Source organism: Pundamilia nyererei, unplaced genomic scaffold (genome assembly GCF_000239375.1).
Source record: "Pundamilia nyererei isolate P.nyererei 1_Seehausen unplaced genomic scaffold, PunNye1.0 scaffold00101, whole genome shotgun sequence".
NCBI classification, from domain to species: Eukaryota; Metazoa; Chordata; class Actinopteri; order Cichliformes; family Cichlidae; genus Pundamilia; species Pundamilia nyererei.
This window is the reverse complement of record NW_005187502.1, coordinates 2,037,385-2,053,931: the sequence shown is the minus strand read 5'-3', so window position 1 is coordinate 2,053,931 and position 16,547 is coordinate 2,037,385. Positions and strand designations below refer to the sequence as shown.

The 16,547-nt window shown below is 43.5% G+C and overlaps 1 protein-coding gene across 3 annotated transcripts in view; it reads left to right on the top strand.

The window, feature by feature from the left end:
* znf438 (zinc finger protein 438) overlaps positions 1-16,547 on the top strand; it is a 49,981-nt gene that overhangs the window by 14,332 nt on the left and 19,102 nt on the right. The window contains exons 2-3 of one of the 3 annotated variants that reach the window (XM_005740579.1): positions 11,011-11,095; positions 14,671-14,761. Coding sequence is in view for 1 of the 3 variants with exons in the window: in XM_005740578.2 (XP_005740635.1) it covers positions 10,905-10,906; positions 11,011-11,095 (87 nt within the window). In the remaining 2 variants the exon portion in view is untranslated. Of the gene's footprint in view, positions 1-10,805; positions 10,907-11,010; positions 11,096-14,670; positions 14,762-16,547 lie in introns of those variants that run through there. The other 2 variants (XM_005740578.2, XM_005740581.2) reach the window with 2 other exon arrangements.

Below are 16,547 nucleotides of genomic sequence, written 5' to 3'. Positions count from 1 at the left end.
ATCCCACATTCTTGATTTTTAGTTCACAAACACTCCTTGTAATGACTAACTACTCCTGACATTTTGGAGATGTTAGCTCTTTATACAGTAAAGTTACAGTGGGATACAAATAACATCAGGCTGATCCTGCCGCGATTTGTTCCCCCCGTCTAAATCACGGACAAACAGGATCCCACAGCTGTTTATGTTTTTAAACCCATTTTGCACAGAGAGGCATGTTTTGAAAAGTGTATTGATAGCAACGTTGAATATTATTACACAGGAAAAAAAACCAACTACATGTAAAATAATTACACCGTGACGCCTCTGCCTTTGTAAATGGAGGGACAGTAACTGTGTGTGTGTATGTAAGCCTGTAAAAACCGAAGATAGTCAGATTAACAGTATTTTGTCTCTATCTGCTATTCTGCAATTCATCTCATGTAAACAATAACGTGGCGCACAGAGTGACGTGGAAGGCACATACCTTTGACGTTGTGTGACGAACTCTGTATTCCTCGTCCACAGGTAAACACAAAAAAGGAGTTTTAAAAAATCTCCGTTTTCGGTGATTTGAAATGCCGTTTACGTGTGGACGAAACAGCTGCGTTTTCAAAGATACTCGTGTAGGTGCGGACGTAGCGTAAAAGAGTTAGTAGTTTATTTTCTTACTACCTGTAATTTATTGCAGATTACTTGTATTTGCTTAATTGTTTACTAAATGTTTGAGGTGTGAAATAAACCGAAATATCCGAACATATCTGACAAATGAAATACTAAAATTTCATTCACTAAAACTGAAGCATGAGCTTCTTGGGCAGGCTGTACCGCGCAGCATGCTGTTTTTATTATGAGATTATTCGATCAAAAGGCTCAAAGGCATCAGCAGCACAGAGTGTGCACAGTTCAAGATGAGACTTAATGGAGGTGAGTCCAGCAGATGGCTACCTTCCTGTACAGTTTTGATGAAAAGGGAAATTGGCTATTGAGACCATAACAAATTTTTGTACCTGACCCTAAACATGCTTATTTTGTCACTGATCTTGGTAATTTTAACATGGCCTGCGTTATACTTCACGTGTCTCTCTAGTCTGCTAGAGTCCGCTTGGGTCCATTTTTGGGTCCAAGTGTTGTTAATTCTGTCATCAGACTGTGTCAACGAGGATTCATGTGGATGTCCACGTCCGTGCCAGTTTGTTTCGAACGCAGACGCTCATCCACAGACACTTTATATTACAACGAACCAACTGCGCATGCACCCCAGGCGGTGGACTTCAAAAAGACCTCAAAGAAGTGGAACAGGAACGACTTTCAGTCCATCGGGCTTCCAACTCCCCAAAACCCATTGATTCACATTTGAAGACACCCTCAAGTGGGTATTTGATTAACTACAGTATTGGCTTTACTTTCCTGTTCTGGAAGTTACTGCTTGGTACACTGCTATGTACAGTTTTTCTCCTTCAAACTATTTGTTTCCCGGTCCTGAGGTTTTCCTACTTGAACTGGGACAGAATTGCATATATGTGTTATGTTTCAAAATGTTAAATCTTTATTACTTTGTGAATGTCTTTACTTTTTTCTTGCACCATCAGCAAGTCTGTGATTCCAAGAAAAATATCTTGAGATCTACTGAATACTGTGAATGTACTGTAGGTGTATAAGCAGTTGGATGTAGAATAATTGGGCAAGCAACTGAAAAAAATGGCTAATTTAATAATAATACCCAATAATTACTGGTGATGGCATTATTAATGAGAGGCTTTAATGAGAGTACAGCCATTTTTCACCATGTCCTGACATTTTATGGACACAACAAATGACTGATTCATCTTTAAAAGTAATCAATAATGTTGCTGCTTGGGGCAGATTTCTAGTCTGACCATTATTTGAAATCGCAGCTTGTTAACTGTGAAAATCAAACAAGACAGTGATTGCTTGAAAAACACATTTCTGCTCATAAAGGCATTTAGCTCTCCTCATCCTCAACAAGTGGGTGGAGCTATAGCATGGGTATGTCTGCTTGAGGTGCCCGTCCATGAGATCTTTAATTCCCAGTAGAGCTTTGATTGCAATCTGAGGGAGTCCAAAATCGTTAGTGCCTGTAAACCCAGATCCAGGTGATGAACACCAGAAAGGATCTGTCAGGCTGACGGAGGGGTCTTATTGGACTTGTGGGACCCTAGAGGTAGCTGACAGATGCTGGGAGAGGTACCAGGTCAGATACCGGAAGGCCCACTCCCCTGGGATTAGTTTAAGACCACAGATCAACACTTTTGTCAGCCTCAAAATGATTCTTGCAAATTGTCAGAGGGGGAAGCAGTGCTCTACTTATACACGATACAGTGGGAATGCTGTTGACCTCAACTGATGATACGGTCAAGTGATGGAAGGAACACTTTAAGGATCTCCTCAATCCCACTGTCATGCTTTCCATAATGAAAACAGAGTCTGGGGGTGAGGCCACTGATATAGTTAATAGGGTTGTCACGATACTAGAATTTCAAAGTTGATACGGAGACCCAAGAAAATACTCAAGAAAATACAGCTGGGAGGATTTTGACCAAGTTTAAAAAAATTTACGTGTTGATTTTCAACTTATTTTCCCAATTATAAGTTAAATCTAACCAAAAACTTCTCGCTATCATGTATTTCCTGAGTTCCTATGGGCACTTGGTCTTGTTTGATGCCACTTATGGGTCAGAGGACAGTGCAGGAATAGGTCTCTTACTGCAGGTTTTATTGGATGATAAATGCTCTCTGCTCAGGGCACAAAGCAAACCTCTGTTTCCTGAGCTGTCTTGTACAATTTGTGCTGAGCTCAGTGTAGTGCCAGAACATTTCCACTTATGTTTCACCTCGGTCTACACAAGTATACTGTGCTGAAAGATACACCAGGTCAAACCAGTGATGGGGAAGTTGAAGCAGAGCCTATGTTGAGCTTTTTTTTTTATTTTTCCAGTGCTTTTCTTGTATTATGTTTGAGCCCCTCATCAGCCTTGTGATCACTGATGTAGGCAGCAGAGATCTGGCTAAGAAGGCACAAGTGAAACTTTTCAGGTCCTTAAAAAGTCCTTCTGTGAAATGGCTTCATTTAGATCGGCGGAAATGAAGTTTACACTTTCAGGTAACAGTATGAATTTGCCACCAAACCTAAATCACTTCCTCTTCTCCTTCCTCTCGGTCTGGAAGGGGTTACTCTCCATGTTTCCTGTCTTAATTCCCAGAGCTCCGGCTACGTTCTGATTGCTTTCTTGATGTTAAACATTCCCAGGCTCTTATAACCCTCTAGCTTGCCTCCTCCATCCAAGAGCCGTCCCAGGTGAACGAGTGGGCGAACCTCCTGTTTTTAAGGATAAAATCTCCCCCTTTTTTTCTTCTTTTTTTTTTTTCTTTACTCGGGGTTGGAGATACTAGAGGGGACTGGCGGGGCAGGGAGCTGTGCGATGGGAAAGAATTCTTTCCCTGCATACCATTTAGCTGCTGTAAGGCTGTGGGAAAGCATGTTTTCCCAACCATGCTTCATTTGAGGCAGCTTGTTACGAAAGAAGTCCAAAAGGTTTCGATTGTACAGCTCATAGAGTCGACTGGTATTTTCTGAACATCACGGTTAACATGTGCTTCTCTTTTAAACTTCATCTCTTTATTCTTCCTTACGCGATTCCTTCCCACTCCCTTTCCCCTGGAGACACCTGATCGACGGCTGAGTTATGTTATCTGGCCTGAGTCAGCGCGGCCTTCGCATCAGTCATAAAACAAAACGGGATCCAGATTGCGCTAACATGCCTGGGTAGAGGCTGCAGTGTAGATGTGACCCAGGAGCAACAGTTCAAGCTGGACTATATTTAGCTCGGCGATGCTCCGGCTAATTGCCCTCCCAGGCCTAATCATTTCCAGGCTCTGCAGCTCACAAATGACTGGAGGGGAGGCCAAACACCCACTAACCTCATGTTAAAGGGATGTCAACATCAATGGGGGATGTCGGAGCGCTCCGCAGACAAGACAGATTAGCACAATATTCTTCCTTCTCATGCGCTATTAAGATGTTCTCTAAGCGGATTGGATTGAAGAGTCCAGCATTACTGTCTGCTGCAGTGTATTAATTGAATCTGTTTTCCTGCCTCTGTATCAGTAATGTGACGACTCTTGGCAGCATCCTCTGAAAGCAACACTGCGAGCCCGTCTTCATTTCATCCTCGCTATTGAGGCCCGCTAAATCCCTCCGCTGCCGCCTCCTACAGCCAGCTTAGCTGCTTCCCCAAATGAGGAATGCGCCGGTGCCCCCGCCCCGCTTGCCTCTCCTCTGCTGCGATGTGGCGTTGGTGGAAAAGTTTACTTTTCTGCGATTTGTTCTCACCACCAGCCCTCTCCCCCGATTCGCGAGTTTCCGTCCTTGTCGAGTTGCGCTGCTTCCTGTGCGGTTCCTGTCCCAGAGACGTGCCCCGTGTTTCACCCGGGCACACGATGGCCTGGGTCAGGGGGGTGAGGGCTCTGTGCTGAGGGAGTGGGAAGATGACACAGTTTGGGTTGCCTCTCGGCCTGGTAATCGGCTCTAAGCTTCCTTCCTGGTCCAATTCCCAACGGCATGCTGGGAGATGGTGGTTTTCCAAGGCTGTCTCCATTATGCACACCTGGAGGTAGACCAGGTAGCGTGCCAGTAATGAAAATGTCACATAATTCAGTGAGCTGTTGATGGAAAGGAGAGGTGACAAAGTCACTGGCAGCACAGGAGTTGGATGCTGTGACCTCGCTGAGCAACTCTGGGATTTTAGAGTGTATGTTTCACAGTGATGGTGGTCATCCTCACAGTTTTACAGCTACAACGATGCAAATCATATGACGCTTATAGTGCCTCAGTGCCTTATCTAAGGTGGCCTTCTTTATTTTCTGAAATACACTGTTACAGTGGTGAATTCAGAGTTTCAGACAGCTTCTCTATTCTTATCTCTGCCAAGGAGGTTTTTTTGGTGGTTTTTGCTGACATTCTATTCGCAAACAAGTAGCTGGAAAAGTTTCAGATATACTGTGATCAAATTTTGTAGGGGTGTAGAGTGGGGTCATGTTAACAATCCGGTAAAGTCAGGCTTACAATCCACCAAGGCCTTGAAGGTCAACTCAATGATTTGTTGGTTGAAAATGGACTAAAAGCCTAGAAACGTGATTCTTACATGTGCCCTCACATATAGAAAGCCCTGTATAAGAATGCTAAACCTAAAATTGTGTCCTAGACACACAGGGACAAGACCTAAAACAGCTGGTTTCATACAGTGGATGAACTAAGGCCCAGCATGAGATAAATATTAATTAGTTTGAACTGTTGTGCAAAGCTGCTCTTTTAAAGACCAAGAGTAAAGTTAGTGAGCATGACTTGCTAAAAGTGAGACTTTCTTTGTTGTTGCCGTGCAGTTTAGTTTTATTATGTTGTCTCCTGGATGCTGTCACAGCTTCCTGGCAGCGCAGGACTATCATCACCTTCGATGAAAGATTTTGGCACAGGAGTCGTCATTGTCCTCCTTATTTTCATCTGCAATAAGAGGTGAACCGCACACGTTCGGTTATGCCATCTTTAGTATTTCATCTGCCTCTAAATCAAACGCACTCACTTCCCTCTGTAGGAGGCGAACACTGAAATGAGCAGCGTGAAATCTGTAAACAAAGCGGCTCATGCCAAAGAGATTTAATGTAGTGATAGTGACAGCTCTGCTAGGATTATCTGGCTGGATGATATTTTTGAAAAACAAAATACTGAGTGTGGATTAACCAAGCTTTCAATGCTATTTGTTCCCCACAAAGTCAAACCCACAGAAAGTAAAATGATGGAATATTTCCTTAAATCAAAAAGCAGCAGTGTGATACTTTTCAGGTGACTGGAGCAACGGCGTTGTTAGAATAAAACAACACAACTGTTTTAGTTTTCCATTTAGGCAGAAGAGGGAGAAATCCGAGCTTGGCGCCTCAATGAAAGCTCATATGTGGCCGACTGTAGGCTGGTCTGTCCGAGGTGAAAGAAGCAGCGAAGGATGGAGAGCGAGCGAGCGAGTGAACTGAGTTTGTCAGCTTTTTAAACCTTGAAATTGATTCTTCTTCTGGGTTCTTTTATTCTAATGACAGGCTAATCCCCCTCTGCTGTTTCCTTCTGTTATAAATAGAGCCTCTTATTTCCCTGCTCCGCCGTGCGCCGCTTCTGAAAATTAGCACTCATGATGAGTCTGCGCTCTCAGCAATCAATTTGCCACAGTAAGTCCTTCCAAAAAGGTTACCTGTGGCAACTGAGCCCCAGTCACGTTAACTTTGAATTTGCCGCTCCTGCCAATTTTGATTCAGCTAATTAAATAAATGGCTCCGTCTGGAGAGTCAGCTGAATGAAATGTCAAAATATTGATGTCGAACGCTGACGTGATTTCAGGGTGCTTGTCATAAGGAGAGGAGGAGCGTGGCTGGTAGAGGGGGGGTGTCAGCCTCAGGGCTACTGTAATCATATTAGTAGAGATCTGCTTATTTATGAGGCTGTAAGTTATTCTTGCTCAGCGTGGGCTATCCATCACAGTTTGGTTGTCTTATTCTGGCCTGCTACAGTCACACAGCTAAGAAGTGTAATAGCAGAGTATGTGATTATCAGATGGAGCTCTGTTATCTAGTCACTCACATCATGACGCTGGGGTAAACTGCTCAGAGTTAGCCCACCAGGCCTCTTTCTGGCCGAGTCAAGGAATGTTTCTTTTTCTCTGCTCACGTTTCCTCCGCCTGCTTCCTTCTGACTTCACCTCTCACCTGCCGCCTCCTGCTCCCGCTAACAGGCTCAGAATGCCTAAAATTAAATACTTCACGCTTCATACAGTGTGTCTGACCGTGTCTAAAAGCAAAAGTGTTTATAGCTGTTCTGAATGTCCAAAGTTGAAAGTGGTGCAGAGAGCATGCCATCATCCTCCAGGCAGCATCCCACTGCCTCCTAAGTCTCTTTCCAAGAGCTCCTGTCTTTTTGTGTGCTTGATGCAGTGAGTCACAGAGATGGAAATAAAGGAGCCGGTGTGCTCTTCAAAAAACAGAAGGCTGTCGGCAGGTCGGACGGCATCTGAACCTTCCTTCCTGCACACCTCTTGCTACGTGGTGTCCGAACATTTCTGCAGCTTTCTGCAGCACTCTCAGCTCGCAGCACTGCACGTGGCTGTTCAGTTTTCATGTTTACAACCACGGGCATCACCACAAGTGGCTTCCGTGCGAAGCCGTGTGAAAACGTGTGTCATTATCCCCACAGTTACACAATTATCCCTTATCGCCTCTCCACGACAGCCGCAATGCCACCCCGCCTTCGAGTGCCACCATTTGAGAAAAAAAGGTGCAAAATGTTTCTGTCTGACGGTCAGAGGCACGTCATATAAACTAGTTGTTTTCAAGCACACTTTGAGCCCGAGGGTTCACACTCGTATGCAGCTGTTGGTGGAGTAGCAAAGAGCAGTATAGTGCACACAGTGCCATCCAGATCCTACTGTGCCTGCCAATCAAATACATAAAGTTTATATTTAATTGAAAAGGTTTATGAAATGAAATACTTGGTATGCAGTGAGTCTACATATAGCATTAACTGCCCACAAAAAAAGAAGCTAATTATGGTAGAGTAAATTCTTCTCGTATATTATTGGATAGAAGTTTACAGCCTTTAAACTCATGGCTCTGTCACTGCAATTTAAATCTTTTTCAGACATCCCCAGTTTTTACCAGGATGACCCTGCAGGAAACATACCCGTCACAGGACTTCCATAACATGTTGGCGCTATAAACTGGCTCTTTGGGTGACTGTTTCTGTTATTTATTCTCTTTGTGTTTGTTTTAAGGCACAAGCAGGGGAAAAACCTGTGAGCACAGTCTAGGATCTGAATTTAAACTATAAACCTAACTATGTATTTCAGTTGTAACCAGGTATGCTTTATTTCATCATCTAATGAAGACCAAGAGCTTCCTGTGGACGTTTCAGAATCTACATAGTCTAATTTGTGATAAATGAGATTTGCAGATGATTATTTTCTTTATTTTTTCTGTCACATTTGACAAGACGCACGCATTTGCCGCTTTTGATAACTGGGACCCCCTGCTGATAATAACTTTTCTATTCTACTATGAACTACATCCAGTGGACCTGGAAAGGAAATGCAAATTCACAGCACCTTACTGAGCACATTTGGGTGTTTGTGTTGGCGACTCGGGCAGGTCTGTGGTGAGTCTGGCACGCTGTGGGGTCTCTGGGTTGCTCTGATAGCGCGTGTTCCTTTGAGGCCCCAGCATGCTGCGGATAACGACACCGGCCTCATCCAGAGTCTGATCTCAGGCCAGCTCGGAAGGAGCCAATATTTCAGGCTGCCAGGACCCGAGCATAATAAAGATACACCCACGGTTGATTGGTTGAGCACATGATCAGACGTGTAACATGGGTTTAGATAGCTGATAGTGCCGGTCCTCACTGCTCTGGTTCTTCGCTGGCACACGACGGCGCCGCCTGGATGCACCTTCAGAGGATGAGCCCACCCTTCTCGTCTCTCCTTGATCTCCTCTCGCTGTGCCTCTCTGTTCTTTCTGTGCCGCTCTTTCCCCCCCGAAACAGTCTTTCTTCTCAGCCTTCTCCCCTCCCAGTCTCTCATCAGATCCACAGGGCCAGATTTTTATCGCTTTTCTGCGAGTCCTGCGAGGGGAACCTTGAGGGTCTCAGTGGGATCAATTTAAAAGGGAAGCACTTGTCTCTCCTCCTCTCCTTGGCCCTCTCGGCTGATTGGGTCCGCTCGCCAGGAACTTGCAGGCTTTTGATCTCAACCACCCCCGTCATCACCCCCACCGCTGCTCAAAGTTTTTGTCAGAGCTTGGCTCTATGGGAGAGGGGAAAAGAATTTTTGTTCTACTTTCTGAGAAATGCTGGCCCCATCCTCTTTCTCTGCACCTGTGAGAGACCGAGTAACATTTTGTAAACCCACGGGGTGGTACTAACAATCTATGGTTCGACTGACTTCTCTTTGAAGATGTGAGAGTGATCCATCTCTTCAGGTGGAGGTACACCTAAGAGGACCCGTAGTCCTCGAGCAGCTCGCTCAAACGACCTGTGAGAAGTTGCTGGGAGCTGCGATGCATTATTCACAGGGTGTTACAAAGAGAAGGGTACAAGGCGATGCCCGCGAGTGATCCCATGCTGAGCTGCACTGAAGTCGCTCCCCTCTTTGTAGGACATGAAGGAACATTGACCCCACAGCATGGGGACTACCTTTGATTACAATAAACATCCAGGGAGCGCTGTGTCTGGGGTTTATGATAAAAGGGAATTACTTTATTAGAGCTTGGGTCTTACTTTTAGAATTTCTTCTTGTTTTTCTCAAATTTTATTCGATTCAGTTAATGGTGGTGGAGCAAGAAGCAGAAACGTCAGGTTAGGTTACTATACCGCTTATGACAGGATAGGTTCTAATTAAGATTTCGATTTGATCAATTCCAGATACGGCTTTTTCAGTCCTTTAAGGAAACGTTCTCTGATTCCCAGTTAAAAGTAAAAAACTGTATCCAAAAAGCTCATTCCAAAACCTGTAATGAAGGCCAGTGTCAGTTATATTAATAACAGAAATAATGCTCAGATATGTGACAGCAATAATGAAGTGTAGCATCATTGTGATATGGTGCTGTTACAGCTGGCTTTTTGTAGTCCTCCATATGATTATGTAAGTTTGTTGTGTAATGTAAGTGGTTTGCTGAGAGAAGGGCAGCGTGAACTCTCAGTGTGTTTTTTGGATAGAAGCCAGGCCTCGTCACCCTCCTCCTCATCCACCTCCTCCTCTGTCTCCTGCCAGGTCACCGAGGGTCAAACCAGAGTTTTTCTTGTCCTACCTCGCTGACCTCTCTCTCCTCTTGGGAAACCTCGAGTTACATCTCAGAATTAAAATTCCTGGTAAATTTAGCCAAACCAGGCCACAAGCCTCTTTTGCACGTTTGTTTTTCCAGGCCGTATCGCACGAGCGTCACCTTATTCCTCGCCAAACTGAGTTTCTCAGCGGCTGAGAAGACGGGCCCGAAAGTTCGAAGCAACGTGGTTTGTGAGCGTATCTCACTGTTCAGCGCCCCTTCTTTCCAGGGCTCTTGGGTCCCTGGGTGATGACATCATCGGCGTACTTGTGCACTAATTGAGGTTTAATGCTAGAGTAAAGCGAGTAGGGCTGTAATTTTCCCGCCCTGGCCTGGAATAGAGACGAAAGCTTTTCATGTGGTTGGGGCTAATTCAGGCTGCAGTGCTGCAGCTGCGGGACACCTCACACTTTTGTCCTCCTCTTTCTGCCTAGAGATTAGAAAAATATGGAAAGCAATATGACGGGCTTGGCAATGCCCAGGTTTAGACATACAGAGGAGCTCATATGAGGAGGCACCGCCTCATAGGTAGGTGCATTTAGGTGTAGTTGAGTTGGGGCACACTCGTGTCTAAAAATTGGACTTTTAAATCAAAGTTAAGGTAGTAGGTTTTCCACAACTTTTTAAAATTAGGCTGGGAAGAAACACTGCATCGATGAACTACAGTCACCCCTAATGATAAACAACACAACACCGCATGTTTTATACAGGCTGTCATTACAATCGTATGTACACAAAGCCTAGGTGTAATGGTGTTCATCCTCCCATCTAGGCAAACACAAATACACATGCACACTGACACAAACACAGAACTCAACCTGCTCTTTATCCTATCCGCCATATCAGGGGCTGTATAAACATCAGGTCTGTTTGAAGTAGAAGGCCTTAATCAAGTGTACTCACCGGCATCACTTGCTGGTTACGGGGCTGAGAGGGGACGGGCAGAGAAGGAGGGCAAGACCTGCAGAGACACCTGAAAGCAGCAGGATAGACCAGAGCCGGTGTAATGATCCATATGACAGCAACAGATAACTGCTAACACCAAAACAACTATCATGTAAATCTCTTTGCTTTTACGTATTAAGCTTCTAAGCTGTAATGTCTGTGGACATAAATGAGAAATGTTTAAATCTTGACTTGTGCTGCTTTTCTTTCCTCTAGGTGGCGCACGTTGGTGGCATGCATAGAACTGGTTGGACAATCCCCCCCTTCTGCAACCTGCAAATTTAAGCGTGCAAGAAAATTTGTAAGTTCCAAAAGTCTTTGATCACGTAGAGCAAACCACTCCTTAACATATTGTTTCGTGGGTGACAGCGGTTGATTTCACAGTAAGAAGCTTCTGCATTTTTATTTCAAGGAAAAGTTGTTCAAACTTATTGCATATTTGAACTGGAACTTCAACACAACACAGAGTTTGACATTGAAATTTCTTCTATTTATAAAAAAGTTGGCAAAATTTTTCACCTTCTCATCAAGGTTCTTGTCGATGGCTCGTACCTCTGTCCGGCCTCGTGCAGGTCTACAGTCCTGTCATGTCCTTTGTCAGCTCTTTGGTCTTGCCCATGGTGGCTGGAATGGAAGAAGTTTTTTCTGTGGACAGGTGTGGTTTATACCCAAAGTTCAGATCAGATCTATTTGTAAGTGGTTGATTGGTTGATTGACTGTATAGACTAAGAACCTTCATAGTGTAGTGGTTTATACATTTGTCTAATGAGCAAGAAATCCACGCTTCAATTCCCGATGCTACTCCTCGAGGGGCGGTGACCCCCATCAGAGATCAGTCGCTGCTGAAGTGGCTCTACTAAAGCATGTGGACTGGAACGAGCAAGAGACCGACCCACTAACCTACCCACCTGCTGAACAACAGTCACCACAGTAGGCTGTATACACGGACAGACAAAGAGCTTATTGCATGATTTTGTCGGCCTGTTTTTTGATACATCGGTATTGGCATTTATATCAGACAAGAAAGGTAAAGAAGAGATGGGAGGAACCGCGCTGTGAGGGTTGTGTAGTAGGTCCATCATGACCAACACCCAGCTGATCCAAGCAGAGTCGGGCAGAGTGTAAATGAGTAATCTGTGACTTGTTGTGACAAGATTATTTTTAAACTGCAGCTTCATTTTATCTTAATTTCAAGATTAGTCGAAATGTGAAGATTACAGTTGTCGTCTGCTGAACGTGGTCCTAATATTCCTCCACAGACTATTTCGATTTCAAAACAACTTTGTTTAACTTCTTGTCTCCCTGATAAGAGAGCAAAAGCATCTCGTTTTCATTCAGCCATCCAAACACTCGAGTGAGAACTTCTCCACGATAAATCAGAAATGATGCACAGCAGTGCACCAACACTTCAACAGAAGCTTTTTGGCATGCGGAAGCTGAGCGGCCAGCCCTCGTATGGAGCACTTTTCTCAAGTGAGAATGGAAATAAGCAGTAGATGTCATTGCACATAGCATATCGGTGCCTCTGTAATGTACAGTGGCCCCGAGGTGCGATTTAGAAATGAAAGAATGTTTTGTGATTAACTCTCGGCACAGGCACGCACACATACACACACTGATTCCATTGTACCAGTCGGGTCTAACTGGCCTACGCCTGCGCCAAAGCCTGTTAACTCCAATCCAGAGCGTAGAGGCTGGTAATGAGCACTGTCAGAGCTGACATAACAACCTCCCGCTCTGGGCCTGAACGCTGGAGTCAGAGAGAGAGAGAGAGTGAGTGTGTCGGTCTGCGCCGGGCTGATCCTGATTCAGCTGCAGACTGACGGTCAGACCTCACCAGTCTAGTGTAATGTGTGCTAATAAAAACCCCCGTCTCTTTTAAATTCAGACTTTCTTTTCTACAAACTGTGACACATGGTGTGAGGTTAGACTTAAATGGCGTTAAAACTCAGACTTAAAGTATGAAAGACTTTACTTTTAATCCCCCCATACCTGGAAAGAATTACACTCTGCTTTGAAGCTTATTACTTAAGCTTTTAGACCACCTAATCAGAAGGAATTAACTGTTCTTTGAGTGCAGCTGACTTTGAGTTGAAAATAAAGGGTCAGTGTGATATTTATATTCTAAAATATATATGAAGAAAATGCTAAAGATGCTTATTGTGTGCTTTACTCCAGCTTGCATAAACGTTTTCTCAGACGTGCCGTGAGTGCACTCTTGAGATATGAGGTGTTCTGTACTGTCGCGTATTTGTCCTCAAGGTTAGCATCCCGGCTCATTAGAATCAGCTTGTTTAGAGCGGATGACTCGCTGTGTTGTCTGATTCGAGTTGAGGCAGCAAGAAAACAAATGCAGCCCTCACGTTCCAGCATCGCGTGTCCTGGCCTCCTATTTCTCAATAATTTATCCAGACAACTAGAATGATTATTATATGAATATGCACTAAAAATTCCATTCTTGTGCTCTTTCTCTCCAAGTTTGTGCATGTCAGTGTGTAGAGAGTGCGAGCGAACACGGAGCTGTGTGTATGCAGCACTTTTCCGCCTGAAACAAAGGAGGTGTCAGAGCGAATTAGCCCCCCTACAACTGAACGCCCAGAGAGCTTAGAGATGCACCACAGGTTCTGCTGAGTCGCACATGAGCCGCGGTGTCTGCTCCCCTCCTCCTCCTTTTGCCCCACCCCTGCCCCATTCCCCCCCTCCGACTCCTGAGTTGCTCTAACAAGGTTGTTGGAGGAGGATAAGGCGTGTTAAATGAATAATTTACACAGAAGAGCGCTCCTTATTTATTTAATACGGCTGGATCTGACTGAGTGGGCAGCCTGCGTCCCCAACTGCTGAGACACTGTTGGCTAAACGAGCACTCGCTCAGCTTAATGGAGGGTCAAAGCGACAGGCGTTTAGAGCGAGCGAGGGGTTGCAAGAGAGAATTTGTTGATATAGTGTGTGTGCGCGCAAACTTCTGAAACAGGCCATGCAGAGCCATGCTAGGGTGTAAACCTTGTCACTCCTGTGCAGTCTGTTATCACACCAGTTTGCTCTTTAAATTTCTGATCAGCTACCACAATATTTCTCCAGATAATTAATGGAATACATTTATGCTTTTTCAACATTAAATTAAATCAATGGGATTTTAAATATTTCATGTATTTTTTTTTAGTAGTTAAAATAAGTAAAAGTAATTAAAATAATTGCAATTTATAGATTAATTTTACTCAAGGTATTCTCACTAATTATTTTTATTGTCTCTAGATATAATAACTTTATTTTTTACACCATAATCACAGATTAGAAACAAGAAGGGTGATTGTTGTGTTTGTTTTAATGCTAATTAAAATATCTTAAAGCTAAAACAGTTTCAACCCTGCTAGTTAGCGTGCCAGTTAGATAGCATATTTAGAGTTATTGAGGCTATTGAGTCTCTCTAGCTAACTAGCTAGCTAGTTAAATTTGGCTACTATAACAAAAAAAAGTCAGCTTTTTGCTCCTCACATACTGGTACTACAGCAAAACTGAATTAGCTGTCTGCTAAGATGGGTTCTTTATTTTTGATGCAGAGTAATAATACAGTTTTGACCTTGCTAGTTAGCTTGACCGTTAGCATATTCTGAACTACTGTGTTATTAGGTGGGGTAATTATTATTATTAATTGTTGATTGGCTTATTTTTCTCATTTTATTTTATTTTTTTAAATAATTCTTTAAACTTTATTCTTTATTTCCTGTTATTTATTTATTTATTTTTTATCCCACATTATAATTTTGATCCCTTTGGGACTCCATAATCCACCACATCTGTGTCACCATTTACCAAAATTTTGTGATTGCTTTGACTTTGTCTATAAAAATGAGTGAAAGGGTTGATGTGTCTTCACAGGAGGAGTGCGGAGACTGGGGGGGAGGGGACCACAACCTGGGCACCAACCAGAAAGTGAGCAGCTGAAAAGGAAGGAAAGATCATCCAATCGGTAAACACCTCAGGTCTACGTCAGTTGTTTTAAGATAAACTTTATTGACCCCATGCAGAGACATTGAAGTGCTACACCAGCACACAGCAAAACATTGTACCTGCTGCTTTCAGCCGATGACTTAAAAACACTAAGAAGTTAAGGAAAGTTTGAATTAAAAATTGGACTAGAGAATGAAATTATGTGATGGCTGTAGAGAGCAGGGTTTAATGTCATTATGTTAGGATTTTAAAACATTTTAGAGATATCAGAAAATGTCAGTCGTGTTCCATAATTAAAGATCGGCTCTCATTCTAGTAGCAGAGATGGATTAATCAGGGTATGGCAAAAATCCCTGAAAGACCTGGGTAGCTCTGGGTTTCCTCCTCCTCATCTTCCTGTGGACAGAGACGGTCTCACTCAGCAGAAGCATCACAGCACCACAGTTCTGTGTGTGTGTGTGTGTGTGTGTGTGTGTGTGTGTGTGTGTGTGTGTGTGTGTGTGTGTGTGTGTGTGTGTGTGTGTGTGTCCATCCCAGGGGAATGAAATCCCCCAGCTCACACTGACCTCATTATAAAAATAGCTCGTCCATCCAGCCATCACATATCCCACATTTCCCCTCTCTTCCTCGGCCTCTTAGATACGTGGCAGTCCTCCCTACCTTCCTCTTTCTCATCTCTTCATCAGTGTTTGAGGTGGACTTAACGTGAGATTAAAAGCTTATGCAAGTCCGTGTAACGCCAAGGTTTCCTTCCCCTGTCATTAGTGATGTGTCCCTAATCTGGGGATGTCTTTTAATCATGCAACATCTCAGAGCAGCATTAAAGATTGCGTATTACATAATCAGTTAACGCTGCTTCTTGGTAGGGTAGAGATTCCAAGCTGTTTCGACGTTTTTCCACAGACTTCCTGTCTTTTCTTTTACCTGGTCCACCGCCTGCCAGAAAAGAGGAATCCCTCCCACTGGAGTGAGCAGCGTCTGGTTAATTTAACAGCAGCATCAGTGATTATTACAGTCCGAGTTCGCCTTTGATCCTGCCAGACAGCATTTGTCTTAGTTGGGTTTTATAATCCAACAGAGACTTCTTAGCAGATGCTCGATTTATGGACTGTGAACAAAGACTGAGATAGACAGACAATTTCTGAAGACATCATACATGGAGATAAAGGCGATTTGACCATTCCTGCTGAGGTTTAGTAAAGCTCACAGTTAAACACAGTCACCAGTGGGAGATGTTTGTCAGCCACTGAGCCACTCTGCTGGAGCAGCTTTGGCTACTGCAGGAATAATCATTAGAGTGCAAATGATTCCAAACACTTCGTTCTACAGTTTTTTTAATTTTTTTTTAGAAACAGAGTGATAGTATATACTTAAACATTGCAAAATTACTGTTTCTCAGGAAACTAATTTCTGGTGCATTTAACACTTAAAGAGTGTGTGTAATAAAGAAATCAAACACTTTAACAAACTTAGGAAATATGAACCTTATCCAGTAAGTCTTTTGTCACAAAGTCTGTCACTTTGAATCTGAATGCTAAGCTTTAAAACACACAATCATAGGCCGCAGAATGAAATCTGAGCTGATGTTCGAGCGCAGTAGCTTTTTGCAGACAGAAAGATCTTCTTTTCTCCTCGTGGATCTCTGCCTGCTTTGAGTTTCGAGTAGTGTTGATAAAATAATGATTTTCCTTTTGAATTTTTAAAAACGCCTCATTCTGAGTATTTTGAAATCATTTCAGGTTTCAATTTTACATTAACTGTACGCCCATACATTCACGCTTTCTACACGCGCACACACATTATTA